The sequence below is a fragment of the Lissotriton helveticus genome, chromosome 7 (genome assembly GCF_964261635.1).
Source record: "Lissotriton helveticus chromosome 7, aLisHel1.1, whole genome shotgun sequence".
NCBI lineage: Eukaryota > Metazoa > Chordata > Amphibia > Caudata > Salamandridae > Lissotriton > Lissotriton helveticus.
Genome location: NC_136068.1, coordinates 147,281,226 through 147,307,573, shown reverse-complemented (window position 1 = coordinate 147,307,573; position 26,348 = coordinate 147,281,226). Strand labels below are relative to the sequence as shown.

Here is a 26,348-nt window from a genome sequence, read left to right as displayed (position 1 = left end):
GCCAGCCTGGAGCAACCAGACCAGCAAGGTGGTTCAAAAGGATTGTCGTCACAGAGGCTACTAGCCAACGGGCCAGCAGCCGGACAACGCGTCGAGCAGAACAAAAGCAGAAGGGCCCCTTGTCGAACTCGTGAAGTGTGGGGGGCTGATCTTCGTCGCAGATGGAGCTCGGGATCGGGGCTTCTCAATCCCCAGTGCACCGCTTCGAGGGTACCTCAGGAGCTGCACAGGTAGCAAGTTGCAGGCTTTTCAAGATGTCCGGACCCACGTGTCTCGTCGCCTCCACGGATCACAGCTATGCTGCAGTCGTGAAGAGAGGGTCAGAGAGGTCTGGAAGTCTGGGTCCTGTCAGGCTCTATGCTCGGGTTCCGGCGGCAACGTAGACAAAGCAAGCCGTTGATTTGCTGGATGGTGCCTGGTTGCCCAGGGTGGTCACTCCTTGGCCACAAGGGAGATTCTTCAGTCTTCATCTTCAGCAGAATGTCGAAGGTCCAGAGTTTCACTTCAAGTTTACAGTTCAGGATTAATCTTAAGTCTCAGGACTCAGCTCCTACCTTTATACAACTAAAAGGGGCTGGAGTACTTACTAGGTCTCTCCTATGGGTGGGACCAGGAAGGGGGGTGGTTACACCCCCTCTCCTTTGTCCAGTTTCGCGCCAGGGCTGGAGTGCCCCAGCAACCGGTTTGAACTGGGGTATGCATGGAGCACCTAGTGTGCTCCAGGGTGTGTCTCATTCTATTCTGCCCTCCCTGTCCCAATACACAAAGTCCTGTCTGGGGTGGTGCTCGCACCTCCTCAGGCAGGAAACCTATTGCCCAAACCTCTGTGACTGGAAGGACTCCCAGCAGCAGGCGGTCAGACTTGTGTCGGTGGCAGCAGCGTCCATTTTGTGACGCTGGGGCTCTGGTTAACTTTAACCGGGATAGTCAGCAACAACATGTCTTCTCCTTCTAGAAGGGTGGAATGCTACCCCCGTCGCCAGAACTGGCAAGGGGGTAGTATTCCAAAACATATGAGACCTTGCACGACATGTTTGGATAAAGCCAAACCAGAGTTAGCATTTAACCGCGAGGTTCATAATGCACTTAAGAGTATATGGTATGGCAATATCATAGAACAGCTATAAGGACATAGTTCCAAAAGCTGCAGACAGGCTCAGCTTATGCTAGAGCACCATCTCACACATAACCAAGCACTCTGCCTCTAGGATTGTTAAGTCCTGCCATAGGAGTGACTTATAGGTTACTGTGTGAGTGGCCAGCCAGGGGTGGCATAATACATGCTGCAGCCCCTGGTAGGCCTTGGTTACACCTATGCCCTGAGTACCTAGGGTACACTTCTACAGGGGCTGATAAGGTGAGCCAATTCCCAATTGTGGATGTACCTAGAGTACATGGTGTGAATTTAGAGAGAGTGCATCTGGGCTGTGGGTCTGATTAGCAGGCCCACAGCCACATCTAAGTCGAAAACCAGTAAAGCAAAAGCAAAAAGTGGGGGTGACCGTAGGAGGCAGCCACATCTCTCCTAGAGAACCCCCCCCCCCCCAAAAAAAAACTTAGGGACATTAAACTAACCTTGACCAGTTGACTCTTCATGTTCTAAGTGGAAATATCTGGAGAGTCCATCTGCATTGGCATGGTCAGTCCCAGGTCAATGTTCCACTGTAAAGTCCATCCCCTGTAGGGAAATGGACCACCTAAGAAGTTTGGGATTTTCACCCTTCATCTGATTTAACCATAGGAGGGGCTTGTGGTCTGTCTGAATCTTGAAGTGAGTGCCAAACAAGTATGGCCTCAGCTTCTTCAGGGCCCAAACCACATTAAAGGCCTCCCTCTCTATAGCTGACCAACGTTTCTCTCAAGGGGTCAGCCTCCTGCTTTTGAAAGCAATGGGCTGGTCTTGACCATCTATATTCAGTTGTGAAAGAACAGCTCCCACACCCAACTCAAAAGCATCTGTTTGGACTATCAACTCTTTGAACTAATCTGGACAGAATAGGTGCAGTGCATATGGCCTGCTTCAGGTCATCAAATGCCTTTTGACAGCAAACTGTCCACTGAACTTTCTTTGGCATCTTTTTGGAAGTGAGGTCATTCAATGGAGTCACAATGGACCCATAGTTTTTCACAAACTTCCTGTAGTACCCAGACAGCCCCAAGAAAGCTCTGCCCTGTTTATGGGAGTTTGGAGGAGTCCAGTCTCTGATGGTCTGGATCTTGCTCTCCAGTGGTTGAACCTGACCCCCACCTACCAGGTGGCCCAGGTACACAACCTTGCTCTGCCCTATCTGGCACTTTGTAGCCTTGATAGTGAGGCCTGCATTTTGCAGAGCCTCTAAAACATTCCTCAGGTGGACCAGGTGATCCTTCCAGGTGAAGCTAAAGACAGCAATATCATCAAGATAAGCTGCACAACAGTACATCCAGTCCTGTGAGAACTTGATTCACCAGCCTTTGGAAAGTGGCAGGTGCTTTCTTCAAACCAAAGGGCATTACCATAAATTGATAATGCCCTCCTGGGGTCGAAAATGCTGTCTTGGCTTTTGCATCCTCAGCTAATCTCATTTGCCAGTAGCCTGCTGTCAGGTCAAATGTGCTCAAGAATTTGGCAGAAGCCAATCTGTCAATGAGCTCATCTGCTCTGGGGATGGGGTGGGCATCTGTCTAGTGACAGCATTGAGACCTCTGTAGTCCACACAAAACCTAATGTCTCTCTTACCATCTTGGGTGTGAGGTTTTGGCACCAGGACTACTGGACTGGCCCAAGGGCTCTCTGAGGGCTCAATAACTCCCAGCTCCAACATCTTTTGGACCTCTGTCCTAATGCAGTCCCTGACATGATCAGGTTGCCTGTAGATTTTACTCTTGACAGGCAGACTGTCACCAGTGTCCACCTCATGGGTGCTATTAGAAAAAGGAGCCTAAGGGAAGCCCTAAGCTACATGTAGCACAGCTATGGGCTGAACGCCTCTACAAAATTATCCACATTTTTTACTGTGTAATAGATAGCTTCCAAAAAATTCGTTAGTATCCCTCAATTGGAGGGAGAGTTCAAAAAAATTATTATTTTTGTCTCAAACACTGTTATACTGCAATAAAGACATATACTTCAAAAGACATTCATAAATTTATATGTACCACATGTACTATAGATTTTTCATAAACCTATGTATCAACATAGAAATGTTGTAATCACATTCACCATTGGTTATAAGGAATAACAACTTAAAAGTTCCCAATGCATTTCGGGTTCCAACGGAACCCTTCATCAGGGGATATATAACACAGTTCAAAAATGATATTCAATGTACAAGGTTAAAGGCGTTCTTCAATGGTTTCACTCTGGATCTATAACACAAAACAACAGCGATGTCATAATTACAAATGTATTTACATACACAGTTTCATATATGTGACATTGATAGGAAGTTACTGGGGAATTGCACTGTCGGAAAAATTTTATATAGTAAGTCAATAAAAAGTGAATAGAGGACGAGAAAAACAGCACCCGTGCAGAGTGAGGGGATGTGTAATGAAAAAAGAGAAAAATTGTGATGGTTTCGTTGTGTTATACACAATGTGCAATCCAACCTTACACATGCGATATTACTTCAAGGGAACTGACCTCCGCGAGTCAGAATTTAGGCATGGAAGTCATGCGAAACATCAGTAGATACAGCGTTCTGTAAGGAAAGTGTTAAAGCTAGTGAGGGCTTGCTTGTCATAAGTTGAACAGGCTGGAAGTCGTTAGAACATGCTAAAGACGTGCTTACCAGACAGGCGACCAAAAGGTCTGAAGTCTGCAAAATGTTGCGGTGAAACTATCCTGAAATCGGGTTAAAAAGTTCCTCCCTAAAATAATAAACGGACATGTAAATGTCCTCCTACCAAATTTTTAGTCATGGAAATGCAAACTCGTCCACGAAAAAAGACAAAAGAATCTTACCGGGTAAGGTCAATACTGACACATGGTGACCGCAATCTGTTGTGTTGGTTACACTAGAAAAAGAGTCACGAGGATGTGGTTAGAAATTGTATTGTGGCATGATACATTCTACCAACCTAGCGGGTGTATTCCCATTCGAATTACTCACCGAGTTTGTCATAAACAACCTGCGGCGCCTTGTTCCTCTGGATCGCATTTCAATGTGAGTCACGTGATCCGAGCGGATTCACGGGACCTGTTTATATCCGGAAAGGTGTTCAAAGCAATAGACAGAGGACTGTCTACGTGAAGGTAGACAACAGACTTCCACGAGTATATCCAGATTTCCTGTGCTGCTCAATCCGATAATAATCTAAATCTGCCTGAATGTTTACATGAAACATTCTAAAACAATTATAAAGAGATTATGTCCAAAGAATAAAAATTACTGAATATGAACGTAAATTCAATTGGAACAAGTAAAAAACCTCCACAGGAAGGTTCAGAAAATTCCCTTCTCTCTATCAATGCTGAAAATATGTCAAAAAGAAATCCAAAGCTTATTAGAATAATGAACAGCCGCGGGCCGTGGAGGGAGTTATGGTGGGGCAGTGAGGCGGGGAGGGGGAGGGGCAAGGTGGAGGGACCTAAAAACTGGCATATGGATAATTGCAGGTAAGTACAAAATTTAATTATTAAAACGAATGTCGTAGCGCGCACTGCATCGCAAAATGCGATGCTGTGCGCGCTATGAATTTCGTTTTATTAATTAAATTGTGTACTTACCTGCAATTATCCATATGCCAGTTTTTAGGTCCCTCCACCCTGCCCCTCCCCCTCCCCACCGTAACTCCCTCCACGGCCCGCGGCTGATAATGAATGTTTGAATGATGGAAAATAGCTGTAATTACATGAGACAATGAAGCTAGCATGCAGACCCTAAATCGAAATTGCTGTGTACAATAAGTGCAGTCACAGACGTGAATGGAGAAGGGAAAAGAAAAAGCAAAAGGAAGGGATATAAAGACAGTGCGCTTCCTCACAATCTTATTGTCAACCTGAAGTCGTTCACAAGAAACATAATAATTCGTAATGGTCGTTAAGACCTCCTGGAATGACCGTTCCAAGGATTTTAATCCAATGGGTTTCCCTACGTGCCAGGACTGTGCTCATGTCTATACCTGCTCGAGATTGAATACATTCTAAAATTGAGTAGCGTAGTTGGGGAATAGTGTGTGATGCTTCAACCCAGTGTTTGGCAAGTGATGAATTTGTATTTTTGTTGCGAATGCGGCTCTTATATTCCGCAATGCGAGTCTTGATTTTTCGACTCGTGCGGCCCACGTATACTAGCCCGCATGGGCACTTAATGGCATAGATTACTCCTCTGTGGAGCAATCTGATGTGTGTCGCAATTCAATTATTTTGCCTGTGTGGGGATGTGTGAACTTGTTGCCTGTGATGACATTACCACATTGCCCGCAGTTATAACATTTCATCATACCCTTGTGTTTAACACTAGCGTTTGTCTTAGTAGGTTTCAATAATTCTCGTAGGTTTTTTGACCTTGTATGCGTAAAGAGTGGTGTGCCGTGAAATACTTGCTTAAAATCCGGTTTATTTTCTATCAGTTCCCAACGGTCTCTTATTATTAACTTGATTTTTGAAGCCTGTACTGAATGTTTAATAACAAATTCAACAATTCATAGGTGTTTTCACCTTATGTTTTAAAAGTTCATCACGGTGTTTGAGAGAAACTGTGTGTGCAGCTTCCTTGAGTGTAGTTTCCGGTTATCCGCGATCCTTGTAATCAATCACTTGTTGTTCCATTAATCCCTGACACGTGTCTGAATTGGAAGTGATTCTTTTGATCCACATCATTTGAGAAATAGGCAGACGTTTTTTTTAAGGAATATGGATGCGCGCTAGAGAAAAGCAAGGCATTGTTGAAGTCAGTCGATTTTTTGTATACCAATTTCTCTAGGCCTGAATTTGTTTTTTTGATTTCTATATCCAAAAATGGATACTATGAGTGTTGATTTCAAAGGTGAATTGAATCCTAGGATTACAATTGTTCAGTTCTCTGATGCTCTCTTCCAATGACTCTCTGGAACCTGTCCAGATAACTAGAATGTCATCTATGTAACGTATAAACAAAGCTGCATTGTCTTGCCATTGTGGGTTAGATAGTATGAATTGTTCTTCAAAATGTGACATAAAGGTATTTGCATAGGAGGGAGCTCCAGGAAATCCCATTGAGGTTCCTGTACGCTGAATATAGAAGTCTCCTTGCCAGGTAAAATAACTGTGGTACAGCGCAAAGTGCAATAATTCAAGAAGAAAGGTACTCTTTTCTTGGCCAATATCTGACTGTAGCAACCGCCACTCCACTGCTTCCAACACCTCATTGTGTGCTATGGAGGTGTATAACGCTACTACGTCAATAGTGCAAAGTAGAATTTCCCGTTCGAATTACTGAGTTTGTCATAAACAACCTGCGGCGCCTTGTTCCTCTGGATCGCGTTTCAATGTGAGTCACGTGATCCGAGCGGATTCACGGGACCTGTTTATATCCAGAAAGGTGTTCAAAGCAATAGACAGAGGACTATCTACGTGAAGGTAGACAACAGACTTCCAAGAGTATATGCAGATATCCTGTGCTGCTCAATCCGATAATAATCTAAATCTGCCTGAATGTTTACGTGAAACATTCTAAAACAATTATGAACTCTCCCTCCAATTGAGGGACACTAACCAATTTTTTGGAAGCTATCTATTACACAGTAAAAAATGTGGATAATTTTGTAGAGGTCTTCAGCCCATAGCTGTGCTACATGTAGCTTAGGGCTTCCCTTAGGCTCCTTTTTCTAATGTTCATAATCTCGAGGGCACAGGGCACGTACCCTCATCATATGTATGTACGCAAAAAACCCATATAATAGAGTTTTTTAGTTCAATATAATATTGATTACTAAGTAGAGATTTGGTGTGCAGACCCACCCTTGCAATAATTTTCACCTCATGGGTGCACCAGCTTGTCTGACTTGGGGTCAGGGAAAACAGATGTCTGAAGGACTGAAGAACTTGTCTGCAGTCCTGTTGCTAATGTTCAGAGAGGCTGTCAGCAAAGACAACACCATCTACTGACCCATCATCAGGGTTCTGAGTAAGCAGGTCTGGGAGAGGGTCACTCTCTTCCTCCTGCCCCTCATCTGTAGCCATGAGCAAGCCCATGTCTGCCCTGTCGACAAATGCTTTTAGTCTGTTGACATGAAGCACCCTGTGGGGGCTTCTGGGAGTCCCAAGGTCCACCAAGTAGGTGACATCTCCCTTCTGTTCAACTGTTGTATGGGGTCCAGACCATTTGTCCTGGAGTGCTGCTGGGGCCACTGGCTCCAACACCCATACTTTCTGTCCTGGCTGGTACACAGTCAGCACAGCCTTTTGGTCATGCGAAGCTTTCTGAAGTTCTTGGCTGGCCTCAAGGTTTTTGGAAGCCGTCTCCATATACTCAGCCATCCCCTACTCTCCTACACCAAGTACTGAGTGCTAACTTCCATTTGGGGTTATTGAATGTAGGACTTCAAAGGATCAAATGAATAATTACACAAAACCTGTCTTAATGCTCAGGTCTGATTTAAAGTAACTTTTAATGCAAAGGGGACTTTAGAAATTCACCACTTTCTTGCCTCAAATTTCTAGTAGCCATTTCTGATTGACTACAGCTGTCATCTGAGACAGCCAGCTTCTCAGTAGCAGGGAACAAAATGTCTGATAATGGTTGGAGGTGTGTACTTCTCTAACAGGATGGATGTAGGGCTGTGGCCACAAATCACCTGGCTTCACAGAGGCTACTGCCCTTGACGGGCTAATGTGATTCACACAATAACCTGCCCCTTCCTTTGTGTAGGTAGACAGGCTTTCTCAAGAGGGGCCAAAATCATTGAGGAAATGATTTTCCTGGAGGAGTGGCGCATTGTACTCCACCCATGATATGGGTGTGGCCCTAGCTATGACCCAGGAAAGAATAGTTCTGAAGTTTTGGATTTGGGCAGAGAGATGCACTGTGGGATTATTTAGTGCCAACCCCACAGGAAATTATGTTAAAGTGGGTATGGTTGCCCATGAGAATTACTGCACCATTTACTAGTGAGTCCTCCTCAACCACAAGCTCTAAATTGGCATAACAATGGGACTCCTGGGTCCTCTCCCAGAACATTGTCGAACTCAGAAGTAACGGAAGAAGGACTTCACCTGCTGAACCAGTGCACATCAGAAGGAAAAGCTATACCAAGACAGACTGCAGCAGCTTCACCAAGACAGGACCCTAGACGGGGGAGGGCTGCTCCTGATCTTCAACCTATGGCGAGAGACACCAATGGCCCGACCTGGCCCAAACTGTTCCAAGGACCAGCGAGTGGACCCCAAGAGCAACTTGCCTAGCTTCCTGTTAAGCTTCAGGGACACAAAAGCTACAAGAAACATGCATCTGCATCATGCCCAGGTGACCAGTTGACACAGGTATTGGCCTGAACTCTGCTGGGCTAGCCCGTGAGATCGAGTCCTAGCCCCTAAGTGATACCCCCCAGGTCCTTGAACCAGACAGGGGTCTCCAACCTTTTCTGTATTGAGAGCTACTTATGTTCAATAAAACACATTAACAGCTACTAATATTATTAGTGCAGTATAATTTCAATTTCTTTTTATGTATATTAATTCAACCAAGCAAAATCTTTCTAATTTAATAAGCTGGGATGAAACACAGGTGAGCTACTCAGAGTTAGCACAAAAGCTACAGTAGCTCACGAGCTACTGGTTGGAGACCCTGCGCTAGAGTGTACTCTTTCATCCCGAAAGCTGCAACTTGCTAGCATAAAGCCAAAGATAAGGGATAACAATTTTTTAGCCAAATGTCAGAGGACCATAGACTACTATTACTTGCTGGTTCGTGAGTAGCCTAAAATGCAGAGGACTACGCCAACCTCACCATCGACAAGAAACGAAAGAATAATCCGGGCCAACGCAACAGCCGCATCAGACCCCAGCACCCATCATGGTCATCCTGAAAATTTTACTTTGCCCCTGACCCTCGTGTTCAAAACACACAGACTACCACTAAGAGTAACAACACAGTGATTTACCAACTTTTAAAAACTTTTAGACTAAAAAACAGTGATTTATGGAAATATTGCAAAAATCATAAATCCAGTTGTTTTCAACAGAGTTTTGTCATTTTGGAGTCTATTTAAAGATAAAAATATATGCTGTTATCATAACTTAGTGTTGGATTAATATTGTGTCATTCTTCTAACTTATTGACTATTTAGGTACTGATAAATACTTTACACTTGTTAGCTTTGATTTAAATGACTGCTCCGCGTCACAGATATCCAGGACTGAGCCAAGGTTTAAGGTGAAGGAATGTAACTGAAACTGACACAGATTAATGTCATTACTTGGTGAGGTCTCTCGACCATTCCAACTAATAATTCACTTTTCTCACAAGTGGGATTCAAGTTAATCCAAACCAAGAAATTACATAGAATTACATGAAGACACGCATGCATAAAGTTGAGAGGGCCTGTTTCGATATCAATCTCAGTGTCAGGGAGTGCGGACTATGGAATCCTTCTCTCATATGCTTAAGCTCTTATTACTGTGTGCATCCTTTCTGGGATGAGGTCAGGCGTTGTTTTGTGCTGATTTCTAAAATCGCTTTTGAATGGAGTTGAAACTTCTTTTGCTGGGCACTTGGTGTGAAGATATGTCTTCCAGATACATGAAACTGCTATGTGCTGTGGAACTGAGGCATGTAAAATGCAACACTGCCTGATACTGGGGATTGCACAGAAAGTATCTCTTTTGGTTCACTGGGGCTTCAATTGCAATAATGTATGAAAGAAAAGAGCAATCTGTGTTTGTTATTGGTAGAGACGTAAAACTCCAAATGATAATGCCTATGCTTAAAACGGGTTACATCTTTCCTTTAAGTGGGTTTCTTCTTGGAAGCCAACAATATCATAAATGCCTTCCATCAAGGTCCACCACACCTCCATCCTTTAACTAGGGAAGGGTAACCCTTTCACTGCCAGGGCATTGGCACACCTCTGTGTTACGTTTTTTTCTACAAATAAGTGTTTGATTGTTTGAAGACGAGTATCTATTTGGTCTCTCTGTGCATTCATACTAGTTTACCTTCTTGCTACACCGGGACGCCGGGTTGCAGATCTTGCCCTTGCCTTTGGACTTTTGTGGACGCTGCAGCTTGCCGCACCCGCTTCGCGGGTGCTGCTTCGCACGGAGGATCAAGGACGGAGGTGGCAGGCTTTCCCTGTGGACCTTGAGGAGAGAGTGGGATCACGGCAGCAGCCTCGGGGGTGGTGCGCGGCAGGGACTCTGTTTCCCAGGAGTCCCTGCACACCCTGGAACATCGCGGACGCGCCCCCTGATAGCCACGCCCCCTGCCTGCAACGCCCCTTATTTTAACAGCTTGCCCACCGTCTTGCGGGACGCAAGCAGGACGCCGAGCGAAGCCCGAGCAAAGGGCGGGCCGTCTGTGGCCGTCCGAGGCAGGAGGAGGCCGGGCAGGGCCACCCCCCTAATATTGATTCCTGTTGTCAGGTACCTTAAGTGACTATTTCTTGTAGGACTAAGGTTATCGCCAAGGGTATTGTATTTTCATCTGGGTTGGTCCTGTTATAGCTATGGCAACTCGCTCAGGCAAAAGCCTGAGGAGAGAAGAGGGGGCCATGGTTGGCACCATGGACCGGTTCATCACCCGTGTGGCCACTGCTATTGACAAGGAATTTGCTATGGCGGAGCAGCGCCTCTCTCAAGATCACTTTGGTGACAGGCGGTCATCGTTGGGCTCGATAGCTTTGGTGCCCTCCCCAGTGCGACTGCTTGATCCATTGGCCCCCGACCATTTGCCCTTGGACCACCCACGGGTAGCCGTTCTGAGAACTAGCATAGATGGGTTGGAAATTTTGACAGCCACTGTACCCCATGTTGAAAATAACGCTGCCCCAGACTTAATGGTTAGCGAGATAGCCACCCCTACCCTACCCTTGACTAATTCTGTCATTCACCCGGTGTTGACCCCTCTGTCGCCCCTTGTGGTGCAAGCGGAAATTCACCCAGCTCCCACCAAAAGGAAAAGACTACTTAGCCCACGAAAAGGCAGATTGGATAAAGCACATAAGGTACCCCGGAGGTTTGGCACTAGGAAGGGGGGCCTGCTCAAGGCAGGGGGGTTGGATACTAGCTCGTTACAGGGAGAGAAGGGGGAGTGCCCACCTGGCAGGCCAGTGGATAATGTCTGTAAGAACAGACTAGCGATCCTGCAGGGCCTCAACCCCCAGACTCTCTCTTAGTCGTGAACATGGAGAAAATGATGAAATCTTTGCTGCTCCCGGTGCTAGATAGAATTCAAGTGTTATCAGATCAGGTGGATAAACTGGAACAGACAACTTTAGATAATTTTTTCTCCCTAAAATCATTTATTAAACTACAGTTAAGAATTAGGGAGGATGGGCTGGGGGGGAAATTCAGTTAGTAGGGAGATCCCTATAGTCCCACAAGGCTTAACTACGACAATAAGCCCCACACCAGCTGTGCCTGTGGTGAATGATCTTACATTGCTCCCTGCTGTTACTCTTACAGGGGTAGTCAGGAAACCTGGGACATCACTAACTAAGCCAGCAGAGAAACAAAAGATTCCTAAGGCTAACAATAATATTTCAGACAAAAAGAAGGCACAACCTAGAGTTGCTGCCACTCCTGGTCGTGCAAACCCTAAAACTTCAGCCGCCACTCCAGTACCCTCTATTGCACCCGAGAATGTAACTCAAAAAATAGATAAACCCGCAAAGGCCCATGCAGTGCAGTCAGGTGAGGGTCACAAGGCCAGAAGGACCCCTAATGCTAACCTACCCCCTGACTGCCAGCCTTTTGTGGTAGTATTGACCGGGGTGCCTGTACTTAGTCCAGGTAAGCATGAGACATTTGTTGATTTGTATAATAAGACCCTATTCTGGCTTAAAGAAAACAGACCCATGCCAAATTCCTGGGAGGGACGGGTCATTCACGTAAGAAGAGTTGGCTGGATAGGCACTATTGGCACAATTGGCATTCGTGATCTTAGCTATTTTAACCCCCCAAATTTACAAGTGAGTTCAGTTGGAACCCCTGTGTGGGAGGACCGGGGTGGCAGGCAAACTCGCGGAAGTCTCTCTCAATTTAGCTTACTCTACAATACCCCATGCCAGCCACATGGTCGGTTCTGGCATGGCTATTGACATGCTATCTGCCCAATACGGGAGAAGCATGGGGACATGCTAAGTAGCAGTTTAATGCAGAGAGAGGAACAGGTGAGACCGCCTACTAGCATCCTTTCCTTACCAACCATCTCCAGGGGGCACACACCCGCAGCCTGCTCTGAAGACATTGCGTCGGATCTGACCACTCAGGAGGCGCCTGAGGGGGAGAACCCACCATCGGTCTCTGTGGCGCAGTCCATCGCAGAGGTGGCTCTTGCTACTGCGAATCCCCCCTTTGTAAGTGAAGTAGCGGTAGGGAGGGGAGGGACTGGTTGTGTGCCCCTGAAGGACAAGACATAAAGACACACGGATTTGCTGTTGCTTATTACGGAACTGTTACCTACCTTGTTTAGACATTCTGTCTTTGATTATACTAAATTGTGGTTGCGAGAGCTTTGCCTTTTTGTGCCCCTGAAGGTGGAGAGTTGGAATATAGCGGGCCTCGCACGGAACATAGGCATACCAGATTGGAATTCATTTATTGAATCATTCGGGATTTGCTTGTTCCAGGAAACCTGGTGCCTGGAACCACGACATAAGGTGGGTTACTCCACCTACTTTGTCCCTGCCGTACAATCTCCTGGAGGGAAGGGACGCCCTTCGGGCGGTCTACTAATCTGGGCATCCATTTCCCTGGGGTGCTCTATTAAATGTACAGTCACCAAGTCACCTGACCTGGAGAGGCTAACTGTGAGAGGGCCATCTGGAGGGAGAGCGCTCGAAATTTTTAATATCTATGTCAGGGGCGCAAGGGGCGGTACGTCCACATTGTCTGCTACTGGCATTGATGAGGAACTCAGAACTGTCAGCGCTGATTCCTTTGTCATATTAGCTGGGGATTTCAATTCCACATTTGAACCCCTCGCTGTGGAGGATGTGCTAGGCACATATGATGATGATGAAAGGAGAGGTATCCCACCCCTATCAATCACCCCAATTAGAAGGTGGACCCAAATTGTCATTGATCTCAATGCCCTCTGCTTGGAATATGGTCTTAGAGCAACAAATGGCAGATCTAACTCAGACCAATTGGGGGCCCATACGTTCAACAGAGTAGGTCATTCCTCACGGATTGATTATATTCTGCTGAACTATCAATTGTGTGCCTACCTGATAGATATGGTGGTCTTGCCATCCATTGACAGCGACCACAATCCTTTGTCCCTGTCTTTGTCCCCCTTGTGGATGGGAAGTCCCCAATCCTCAATCCCTCACGTGTGGAAAGTAACACACGAAGTATGCCCCTCAAATTGTGGTAGGCGACTGAAATGGAAGAACATTATTGGCAATGAGGGTAAGATCCTGGAAGTAAAAACTATAATGGCTAATATTATGCCCCACTTAGACTCCCCTTCTATCAGTGCGCACGAAGTATCCGCACTGTTTGCCCAAACTACGAGCGCCCTGGGTGAATTGTTTCTAGTTCGCAGTGCAGGAAAAAGGGGTAACATGAGAGGCGGTAATAAGGGCAATGTTGGCTGGATTTCACCAGCATGTCGAGATGCCAAAAGGGAACTAATAAAGGCAGTGAAAGCCAAGGATGGAGGCTTGATTAGTACGGCAAGGGGTAATTACAGGAAGGCGATAACTAAGGCAAAGGCCGAGTGGGAGAACCAGTTTTGGTGTGACCTGAAGGTGGCAAGCCTAAGAAAGGACGCAAAGGGTTTCTGGGACCTAATAAGAGTCAGGAATAAACCAGCGGATTCCATGATAACATGTAATATTCCGGAGGGTGCGTGGTTTGACCATTTTCCCAGCTCTATACATTGGTCCCGGGCAATAGCGCTATCCCGCCGGAACGGAATCCCTTGGATTGTATCGAGCTTAATGATGAGCTCTTGTTTACAACTAAGGAAGTTGTGGGGGCGATTAAGTGTCTTGTCCCCAATAAGGCAGCTGGCCTGGATGGCCTCCCAGGGGACCTGCTATGTATCAACCCGGAGGAGTGGGGGAAATTAATTGCTTCCTTGCTGAATGCTAGTTTTGTGGGGGCAGTTATCTCGGACTCATGGAAGGGAGCGGAGGTCGTCCCTATCTTTAAGAAAGGGAGTCGGGACGACCCAGCCAACTATCGCCCCATAAGTCTCCTAGATTCCTCGCAGAAGGTGGCATGAAAAGTCGTCTTAGAAAGGGTCTTGCAGTGGGTTGAGGAAAAGGGTATTCTTTCTGATTTTCAGGCCGGTTTTAGATCAGGTATGGGGACAATAGAGCAATCTTTCCGGCTCATGATGCTCTATTGGAAAGTGGTTGTACTGAGCAAAGGCAGTCTGTATTTGGCATTTATAGATCTACGGACTGCCTTTGACCTGGTCCCACGTGGCCAACTCTGGAGTGTGCTCGATGAGCTCGGAATCCCGCCTTATCTATTAATTATGCTGATTAAATTGCATGCTGATTATTTCGCGCAGATCAGGTGGGGTAACCAGGGGCAAAAAACCTCACGAATACCTGTAAATAGGGGTGTCCGCCAGGGATGTGTTCTAGCCCCCACTCTGTTTTCATTGTATGTCAAAGAAGTGGTGGAGCATCTGCTACAACACCCTACAGATGCACCATCCCTGGCTGGAAGAAGAATACCTACCCTCCTATTTGTAGATGATACCCTCCTGATCTCGAAAACCCCGGTAGGCCTGCAGAGTCTTCTAACTAGTTTTAAGTCCTTCTGTGATGCAAGGGGCTTAGTTATTAATACAGAGAAGACGAAGTACCTGGTCCTAAACCCCCCGAAGAAGACAGTTAAACCACCAATTTTAGACTCAGTCTCCCTCGAGAGGGTTACGGAGTTCGATTACCTCGGTATTCGCCTCTGTGACTCCATGAGTTGGAAATGTCACAACCAAAAGATGCTGCTGACCCACAAGAGGGTGGTGGGGGCCCTTCTTAAGGAACAACGTGCCTCATCCCTCAAACCTGTTGCACCTGTATTAGACATCTACAGGGCAAGGTGTGTTAGTGCAGCACTTTATGGGGCCGAACTCTGGGGGGTACAAAATGTGGATCAGCTATCCCGCTCAGAAAGCAAATTCCATAAGGACCTAATGGGACTCCCCTACAGTACCCCAACTCTCCCACTGCTCTTAGATATGGGTACTAGGCCAATTAGTGACCAGGCTAGGCTCCGTCCCCTTCTCTTGTGGGCACGAATCTGGAGAGTTCCAGAAATGTCTAGCTATGCGGATGGCCTAAGAGAGGTGTTGGGGTTGCCTGGTTGGACTAAGATCTGTTGGTTGAGAGAAGTCAAGCGTCTTCTTGTTAATCTTGGCCTTGGCGACGCTTGGCTTACCAGAACTGCCCCCCCAAAGTCAGTCCTGAAGAAGTTATACTGGAACTGGGTAGCTGATGGCAGAAACAGTAATGCCAATTTGTGCAGGACCACCATGGACTTCCTCTTGGTAAAGGATGTGTTTTTCTGTGAGCCATATTTGGACGTTATCTCAAATCAAATGGAAAGGGCCCTATATTTTAAATTTAGGATAGGTCTACTCCCCGTTGGTGAACTGACCTCTAGGTGGAAGGTCCCGGCACAGACAACTTCTTTCTGTCCATTCTGTGAGAATAGGATAGAGTCAGTCCCTCATCTGTTGTTTGAATGTGCGGCCTATGAAGCTCCCCGCTGCAGATGGTTAAAGCCACTGTGTAGAGAACTTGGGACCAGACATTATAAGGAGGCCCTGCGAATTTTGAAAATCGACCCACGGCCCCTGTTTGCATGTGGCTTAGCAAAGTGTTTAGGCTGGGCCTGGCGTATTAGATCAACTAGGCTTTTGTATCTTGTTTAATCTGTATTTTTAAACTGCTCTTATCTAATTTATTGGCGCCAATAGTAGTATGAAATGTATGACTATTTTTCTATGTGTTGGTTCCTTTTATTGTTTTTAATTGTATTCACTGCTTTTTAAGATATGTATTATATCGAAATAAAGCCAACTTGATACTGATACTAGTTTTTTTTCCAACACATCCAGGGCTATGTATTGGGGCAAATCCTGCATCAATATGTCATTGCAGCCTGAAAATATAAAAAAAAACGTGGATATAATTCAGATTTTTAAACAAATTTGCTCAATAGTTTACCAAAAATCCATGGCCATCTACATTAGCATCTTTTATTTTCTACCTCTGAGGTGATTTATATAACGGATTACTGAAATGTTCAAAATGACAATATACTTAACTCTCTGATTACTTATGAAACTTCTAAAATGGAGCTGGCACCTGGATACTGCACCCTTCACTTCTTGGAAAATACTATGGGAACCAGCCGCCAGCATTTCTTCACGTACAGGTGCTTGAAGGTGTAAACCTTCAAGCATCTGTTAGATTCTTGCATTCGACCAACCTCCATACTACTCTTAACAAGCATTTGCAATGCAATTGGTCTCGCATTTGCAAGTTTGAGGTATTGGCATTGTAAATGGCACTGCCTTTTATTTATATGTTTTGAAAACCTGCAAAGGGGGCATAAGCACTTAGCCCTTTGAGCCTTATGGGCATTGCGCGCCTGGTGGTGGTTAAACAAGCATTGGCATAGTCAAAAGGTATCACCTTTGGGACCTTATAAGTGTTTAGTTATCCAGAACAATATCGTTGGTACAACAAAATCAGCTGTTGCATTGCTAAACACTTATAAGGTCCCAAAGGCGAGACCTATTGGCTATGCTAATGCTTGTTCTTTCTTGCCTTTTGGCTTTAATACCTTCTTTCATAAAGACAAGAAACTAGTACTGCCAGATCGATAGGCTTTTTTTAAAATCTGTGTCCGCCAAGACCTTCTGGTTTACTAAAATTATGTGTATAACAGTTATGCTGGTATTCTTTCATTTGTTCATTCAGTGCCAGACAGTATTATGGTAATTTGAGCTTAAACAAAAAAATAAAACATTTTGCATTTAGTCCCAACAGGTTCCCAAATAATAAAGCTTGGCAAAAACCATGATAAAACAAAAGGCTGGTGGCCAACGCCAGGCGTATTGGCTTTGCCAATGTTTGTCCCTTGCTGTGCTTTTCTACCATGGGCTGACCAAGCCAGATGCTCCACCCTCAGAAGGAGATTGTCCACCCTCAGAAGGCACTATCCAAAAATCAACCTAATGTATAAAAGTAACTAGTTGCGGAGAACAAATAGTTTATAGTTTAACTACCTGCCAAAAAAATAAAACAAACTCCAGTCCTTAAACAATGCCTACAGACAGCATACCACATGTATCCAACTCACCTGACAGCCCTTATGGTCTCAAACGTCCTCAAGATAGCACTGCAGTTCACCCTTAAGTAGGCAGGAGCTTCGCCACCACTTCTTGCAGCATTCGCACTGCTTACTGACCTCATACTAGAGAAAGAACAAGCTCGGTCTCTGGTCATACACCACCCGAACCCGCATAGTAGGGTGGAGGATAACAGAAGCTACAGACGGAAATCCCAACGTTTTGGCAGACCTTTAATAATAGCTTTTAACTGCTCAACTACCCACCTCCTGAGAATCAAATTCCAAATACTTACTTTTTTTTAATTAAGTGACACAGGGATAAGACGCAATACTTGGCACATGGATTGTCAAGTACATATTAGTAACCACCGATGTGAACAACTAGCCTTCCACTTATTTAGTAGAGACTACGTTTCACTTTCCACCCCTCTCTCAACAAGTAATGAAGTAGAAGACAATGTATAAATGCAGGTAAATAAAGGACCAGAACGATGTGAGAGAACCTCCCCTAGAAGTAGATAAAAAATAATCGCGATAATTTAAAGAAAGAATTATTAAGTGAAGCATGGGCGCCATGCAATCAGAATACTTTACAAAAACAATTAGGCGTAATATTTCGTTATTGGGATCATGTGTGAACAGCTTTTTTTTAATACATTAATTGACATTTGAAACCGCTTTACAGAATCAGTATGCAGAGGCCCGTAGTCATACATTAAGGATCACTGAAGCTTCGTAAATACCAAATTGAGTTAACTGTATAACTTCCACGTAGGTGTAATGACCCAGCCATTAAGAGCATGTTCCCAATAATATGCATGCTACCTTGTCGGATTTTAATCCTAAGGGTTTCCACCGTGGTCCATGTCCCAAAATTAATTTAAGAAGCAAACCAGTGTCATCAACTCTTATTCTCCAAGACCCCCCCCTCAACTAAACCCCCCCCCCATCATGTGAACAGTTGTCAAGCGCCTGCCCAGAAAGGTTACCTTTTCACAATATAAGTACTCTTTTATACTGCAATTAGCGAGAATCAATATTTTTTTCAGAGATGTAACGTAGCACAAATATATGTATTGTCTTATTTTTTATTTTTGCCATTTTAAATAGCACGGACATGACCGGAAGCATCAGAGCGATTTACAACAGTAGCAGGATACATAGATTACAGTGAGTTCCAATATAGTAATTAAAACTCAAACATTTGCACCAGTAGTTACCACATGAGACAATTACAGCAGTTGGTCAAAGGTCGTACACAGTTAAAGCATAGATTTAGTTGGTCGGGTCACATAACAAAGGTAGTTCAGATCCTGGTGAAGATTTCTTAATTTTGGTCTTACTTTATATTTTAATACATACCTTCTGAAAACGAGAATCGTGACTTCCAGACCTTTGAAAAAGGAGTTTATTATCCCGAATACTGAGGTCCTTGGTAGGGTGTCTGTACTGAAAAATATACAAGTAACAGTTCATGAAAAAAACTGAAATATTTCTTATATACATTGCAAGAATTATGTTAACATAATGTTGATAAAATGATAACATTGAATGGACTTGCAGATAGTGGTGTTTTGCATTTGGGATCTGTAAGGCGTGAAATGGGTTTGATGTGGAGGCCTGTTTTCCACCGAATGGAACAGGCTAATACCGGGTGTCACAATGAAGCGATCCTCTGTGCACCAATTCTGTTATATATGCCGGGCAACGAATGTGGAGATTCTGCCAAGTGAACCACACACACACCCCTAGACCTGCTTTTCCCTCTTCTGTGTCTTCCATTTATAGCCGAACCAAGAGTCACAGTATAGCATAAGGGGAACGATGTTATATTTAAAAGTAGGGCGAAATATTACTACAGCAGTAATTTGTTCCTGGATTGGTTTTAAATCTGGTTGAGATAAGCATTACCTATGTGTGTGACCGCATAGCAAGTACAAACAAATTGTCTCTAACAAACTGTACATAGAAATAGGCATTAAAAAAGCAAGCAGATTTATAAAGTTTTATTTATTTATTAAGTTTTATATAGCGCAAACTTGATCCCGAAGGATATCGGAGCGCTTTACAATTTGAGGCAAATGTAACAAATCAGAACATTAGTCTAATATGGGGAATCTAATGGGCATTGAATCAACTAGTTAAAACATAACAGCTCAATATAACCTGAGTGCACGAGTAGGAATGGGCTATGCGATGGAGCATAGAGAGATAAGGGGAGTGCATACAATAATCATATACAGGAATAATAGCCAGTACCCAAAACAACAATCGAAACAAGAGTCAAATGGGGAGTCGAAAAGGCATTGAATCAAATGTTGAAACCTAACAGATCATTTATACACCTCGGTGGACGAAGAATGTGCTAGACGATGGAGCATAATGACTTAAGGGGAGCAAAATTCAATAATCATGTACAGGAATAATAACCAAACCAAAAATAATGATCATATACAAGAATAATAACTGATACTAGGTGTATAAATGATCTGCTAGATGTTCAACACTTGATCCAATTCCCTCCAGACTCCCCACCTGACTCTTGTCTCGACCACCACCGTCATGGGCACTGGCCATTCTTCCCGCACATGATCACTGCATGCACTCCCCCCATCTCTCTATGCTCCATCACATAGCCCACTCCCACTCGTGCACCCAGGCCATATTGAGCTGTTATGTTTGTACTCGGGATCAAGTTCGCGAGATATATAAAACTTTATAAATAAATAAACAAAATGTTCGATGTGCTTAGAACTAAATTCTGGACACTCAAAATTCATTAAATAGATTTGTGTGTGGTTTCTTTTTTAGATTAACTGTATTCACATTTATAATATGTTAATGCTAATTTGGTATGGATCTGGCCTTTGCTAAGCTGAGTTGGACACCTATTCATTAGATAGTATAGTAGACCATTTATGTCACAGCATGCAGGGCCTGTCAGTTATGCACAGTGACATCTCTAGAAGGGAAATTAAAGGGGCCACAGTTACAAGTGGTAGAGCTACCTACAAAACGTGTGTGTGTACATATAGGAGTGTGTGTGTATGTATATGTATATATTATATATATATATATATATATATATATATATATATATATATATATATATATATATATATATATATATATATATATATATATATTATTTATAAAGTTCTATACAGTGCAAACCTGATCCCGAAGGACACCAGTGTTCTAAGTGGGGGGGAAAAGTAGGGGAACTGTTGGCGGAGAATCAGAGTAATAACCCATGGATTGGGTCAGTGGGCGGAGTCAGAGGTGTGGCAGAAGACCTAAATATCCCAATTTTTAGTACTTGTTTCTAATTTCACTAACCTGTTACAGTTTATTACGTTATTTAATTTAACCAATGGATACACATGTTTATTTAAGGTTTAATATGAGTTATTGACATTAAAATACATTCAGGAAGTGGGATATTTTTCCAATCACAGAATGTACCAAATATCCTCAAAAGTGAAATCGCAAGCCATTTGTCAACCAGCCATAGAGTTTCTGTCATCTGCACTTCTCCTCCTTTTTTCCACAAGAGCTGTTCAAACATGGATGGCAAAATATCCTAGTTTGCAATTGGTTTCCACATAATTACGGCTCTGCCATATTTACCACACAATGCATCATCTGCTGCATAATCTGATGCTTTAAACCAATAAATTGTTTAGAGCGCAAAAGGATCAAAAGTTACAAAAAAATGTGACTTGTGCTGCTGCAAAGTGGAGGGCCTTGTGCAAAGGTTAACTGGTCATCTTTCTCACTGTTGCAGTTGTATGTTCCACTGGTACTAAGAAAACAAGTTACTTACCTGTAACTGTGGTTCCCCAGTATTGGTAACTTTCATAGATTCCCATGCTGGGAATCTATGAAAGTTAATCAACAACAAAACGGATTCAGGGAGGGTCCAAGGGATATAAGGTTTAAAGACCCGTACCTGGTTATTATCCCCAGCAACTTCTATATGTATAACACAGAAAACACAGAGGGTCTATCAGCTTAATTATATAGCTGGACTGTCAGTCCGAGTCACCAGGATCTCGGGGTGTATAAATCACATGAAGACATCATAATTCAATATACGGTGAACACCATGTGTATAGGAAAAGCCAACACAGCGCAGATCATTCATACATGGCTGACAAGTCCAGAACAATTAGTGAAGGGTTTCCATCAAATAGACTCAGTTATCAGTCCTATCATTTGGCCAAACCCAAGTGCATGTCAGTCTGGTCCCCTGATCATTGGGACAGCAAACACCGCACCATCTACTGCTGGTTACGGATTTGGTCCACCAACATGCGCGAACCGTCAGTGATGGCTGATCCTTGATGGTCAAGTGAATAGCAGTTGAACAAAGAAATAGTGACTTTAAAAAAGGATGGAGTGTCCTCCTACTAATAACTTTATTCTGCGGACGAACCACACCTCCTAGTTAAAAACCAAGAACAGTGCAAGAGAGACAGTCAAACAAATATCTGTCTGATAACGGGCCAACATGTTTCTGCCTATCGGGTATAAAATCCCATGGCATTCGTCAGGGCCTCTGTTCTTTCAATAGTTGCACAAGTAGTAGCGAAACAAAAGGAACACCACCACCACCAAAGTGAGAGAAATAAAAAATTAGAAAGGTTGAATACGGTACAACCTGTAACAACCGCAGACATTAGCCCTCCATGTCAATAAGGAATTACAAATTCTATGGAGGAAAATGTATAGTCGTTAATTATGGACTGATTGTGTCAGTTACCCACACACCTGGTATCACCAAAAATAAATGAAAAAACTATATAATATATTCATGCTCACCCTCCATGGTAGGGAGAAGGACCTCACCTCACCTGGACCTTGCTCAGGTTGTACGAGGCCCCGCGCTACATAGATACAAGAAGGGAAACAGAAATGGAGCACCCTAAAGCGTAGATTACACAGCCTATTGATATGCCCAATGTGATTCCTGTATAAAAAATCCCCTTATATCTAGGGACCAACATGTAATGAGACTCTAGCACTCAAACTTAGTGCGCCCTGCCTCAAAGCCTCCCAGGTCTATCATCTAACACAAAATTGTACTCATACAGATATATAACGTGTTACTAGTGTCACTAGTCAAAAGCTACAAACTAAATCAACAACATTTTCTATAACTGTATTTACATACTGGGATTAAAAAGACTCCTTATTAGTCTGATCTGTTGTAGACTCACCTATCCGTCGGTACCTCAAGCTTCCATCTGAGACTTGGGGGAGGCACCGACTTGTAGATGGTCTCTTCTTTAATAGTGTCTACGGGGTTGATTGTATGGTAACCCTCCGCATCAGTTATTAATGAAGGTCTTGAATTGTATATGTTATGTGATCCCAGAGTGGTTTGATGAGTCCCCAGTGGCATCTCCCTGCTTCTTCAGTAACTTGAAAACAGGAGCAATGTTTAATCACCCTGTTTTTGATGGATTTAGGGGCGCACTACTTTGTGCTCGAAATCGCGCGAGAACTCGCGCTTAGAACTACTGGATGACATCATACACTCCATCTTTGTAGTTCGTTACATTGCAGTTGCTATGGGTCATCACCTCGGGCCCAGAACTACTAAATGAGATCATCTCCTCCATCTTTGTAGTTCGTTTAGTATCGGTTTTTATGGGTGATAGAAAGCACAAGGACGCTTCCGATCAGAACCCTATCATGCTCAGTGTTATTATACTCAGTGTTATTAATTGTGCCAATGATCAAAGGCACAAAAGTAGAGCGCTCGACATTGCGCTAAATACAAACGCATTAGAAATACGGCACTCTACATTACAGGACATTCTATGTTATATTGCAAGTCTCACAGGACCTTGAAAGATATGAACTGAACGATGATATCGACTTGCCCGTTTGTGGTAGTATGTTTACTATACCGATGACCGCAGCAATACTGGATATTATCCAGTAAATTATCTACAAATGCTCTAACTTTGTTTTGAAGGATAGAGTTATATAATCAATACTCTAAGACATGTCAGCCAGACTATAAGTATGGCTATATAGAATCATTGTGTCTACAGTAAAGGTTCTCGCCAACAGTGTATTTCCAAGAACCACCGGCTAACAGTAAATGAAGAAATATTAGTGGTACATAGTCTGCTCCACCTTCGAGACACAGACACTTCTTCTGGAGGTCATATTTATAAGGTGTGTGTTAGTTGTAATAATGCAAGCTGCAGCAATACTAAGCCTCGGCCCTCTTTGTGTTAATGAAACGTATGCCGCCGCCGCTTATATAGTTGTATTTGTTAAAGTATAACACCTCTATACAACCCAAAAGTGTATATCTCAGTTCATATTGAAATATCTACGTTCATACAAAACGGGGGGCCTCTGCTCAGGTAAGCTAAACCCGTGGTTGGAACCCTATAATAGGGTCCATGGAATATCATCGTTTAATCCACATTTATCTGTCTGGAGCTTGTAAATCCATTTTTGTTCCTTTAAGAAAAGGTAACTCAACACATCACTTATGTGTCCAGGTATGTAGGGCTTCTCAAGGACAGTCCATTGGAAATCAGTTTCATTGTGCTGTTTCTCCAAGAAATGTCGTGTGAGTTTCGTGTGGGACTTCTTGCAGCGAAAAGAGCTCTCATGCTCTAACATTCTTGTGCGGACTTTTCGAGTTGTCATGCCCACATATTGAATGGAACATATACATGTCAGCATGTAGATTAAATCATTGCTGTTGCAATTGCTGAAATTGCACTGCACCCAAGGTCTATTCGTACCTATGTCTATCTCTCTGGTATGATTCGTCTGAGGACAGACAGAGCAAATGCCACAAGGGTGGTGACCCACCACAGGAGGGAGATTCCATAGGGTTTCGCCAATTTTCTTTCTGGTTTCTTTGGGGCGTGTGTGTACAAGCCGGTCCCGAATGTTACTGGCCCGTTTAAATGCAAATAGGGGCTGCGCTATCTTTTCTTTGCTATGATTGAGAAGGCGCCAATGTCTTCTCACAATTTTCTGGATACTGTTACTCCTAGTATTGAAAGTACTCACAAATGTGAGTCTTTCAAGTGGTGGTTTAGCAATGGGAGGTTCAAGAAGGGCATCTCTATTGTTATTCATTGCTCTTTTCCTTGACCTCTTGATCAGCGAGCTAGGATAATGTCTCTCTTTCAATTGTGTGCAAAGGTTCCGTGCATGTGCATCAAAGTCCTCCTTACTCGAGCAGTTTCTGCGTACTCGAAGGAACTGCCCGTAAGGCAAGTTTTGGCATAGGGACTTAGGGTGGTAGCTCTCATACAGGAGCAAGGAGTTACGCGCCATAGGTTTCCTGTAAAGCTCACTCTGCAGGCCTGCAGGTGTAGCATAGATGGACAAATCCAGGAAAGCAATCCTTTCTTTATGTGCCTCCATCGTAAATTTAAGGTACTGGTTTCTGCTGTTCAACCACAGATGGAATTCTTTGACAGAATCCTAAGAGCCTCTCCACACCACCAACACGTCGTCGATATAACGCTTCCACCACCTAATCGAGGTGCGGAAGGGGTTGTTGGAAGTCAGTACGTGTTGTTGCTCGAACTGATGTACATATAAATTAGCCAGGCTCGGCGCAAAAACGCTGCCCATCCTAGTGCCAGATACCTGGAGAAAAACTTTGTCCTCATATTTAAAATAGTTCATTTTCATGGCCAAGGTGGCTAGAGCCATAATGAACGGTACTGGTGTGATTGTCTCACCAATGTTCTCCCTCAGGATGGATGTTACAACTTCTAAAGTCTCATCCTGAGGGATAGAGGTGTACAATGATTCTACACCGAAAGAGACCAAGAGTTCTCTTTCGGTATCAAAGTCTATTTCAGGCAGGATACGTAACACGTCTTTGGTGTCCTGCAAGTAGGTGGGCATTTGTTGTACAATGGGCCGCAGGAAAACATCTACGAAGGTGGAAAGCGGCTCCAGTGCAGACTCTATTCCTGAAATAATGGGCCTGCCAGGCGGCGGCCTCTGTGGTTTGTGCACCTTAGGTAAAAGGTAAAAATACGGTGTTACAGGATGTTTAGCAACTAGGAAGGTAGCCTCATTCTGGGTGATCCAACCCTCCGAGAGGGCCTCTTCAACAATGTCCCTTATTTGTTTAATAACTTCCTCAGTGGGGTCTTTGGGCAGAGGAGAGTATGCCTGTCTCTTGTTCCGCTGTCTGAGGCACTCTGCCGGATAATCAGTAGTATTGAGAATAACTATAGAGCCGCCCTTGTCCGCGGGCTTTATAGTTATTGACTGTCCCTCCGAAAGGGATTTGAGTGTTGCCTGTTCCAATTTGGTCAAATTGTTAAACGACCTCACTTTTGTGCTCCAAAGCGTAGCAACATCGTCCACAACCGCTTTCTCGAAGGCCAAAACCTGCGGTGGAACCATGTGTGCAGGTGGTTGGAATTTAGATTTGGCTCTGAGACCCGTGTTGGTATCTTTATACTGAGATTCTTCGTTATTCTTATCCTTAAACAGGTAGTGCAGCCTAAGTTTTCTAAAAAATTGGCTTAGTTCGCACTGAAAAGAGAAAGGGTCTCCATGGTTGGTCATAACAAATGCTAAACCTTTGTTTAGTACTTGTTCTTCAAGGGGACTCAATGTTTTTGTTGATAGATTGACTACGAGGGAAGATTCCCCGACGGGCCCGCCTTCTGATTCTTGGCTGTTTGGCTCCGCGTCCCTGTATGGGGACCTGTCTGATCTTCCCATTGAACCCCTGTGTGCTGTGCCGGTCTCCTTTTGCCTCTGGTTCGGCGTGGGCCAAACCCTAAAAAATGTTGCGAATCAAAAGCATTAGGAAACCCTTGGAAGTTAGGGGGTGGTGGTGGGTATGCCTGATGTTGGTTAGGTGGAAAACCCCAAGGTGTAGGTG

At 44.1% G+C, this 26,348-nt stretch overlaps 1 protein-coding gene and 1 long non-coding RNA gene across 5 annotated transcripts in view; both read right to left on the bottom strand.

Moving 5' to 3' along the window:
- The window catches only part of SYCP2 (synaptonemal complex protein 2), a 2,783,385-nt gene that overhangs the window by 1,492,350 nt on the left and 1,264,687 nt on the right, over positions 1-26,348 (bottom strand). For all 4 annotated transcript variants that reach the window (XM_078651823.1, XM_078651822.1, XM_078651824.1 and 1 more), the window contains one exon: positions 18,812-18,898. In XM_078651823.1, the coding sequence (XP_078507949.1) occupies positions 18,812-18,898 (87 nt within the window). The remainder of the gene's footprint in view (positions 1-18,811; positions 18,899-26,348) is intronic.
- LOC144768271 (uncharacterized) lies at positions 3,251-4,140 on the bottom strand. The gene is made up of 5 exons (XR_013598513.1): positions 4,095-4,140; positions 3,947-3,999; positions 3,774-3,852; positions 3,626-3,683; positions 3,251-3,348 (listed from the first exon to the last, which is right to left on the bottom strand). It is a non-coding gene; the product is annotated as an uncharacterized LOC144768271 (long non-coding RNA).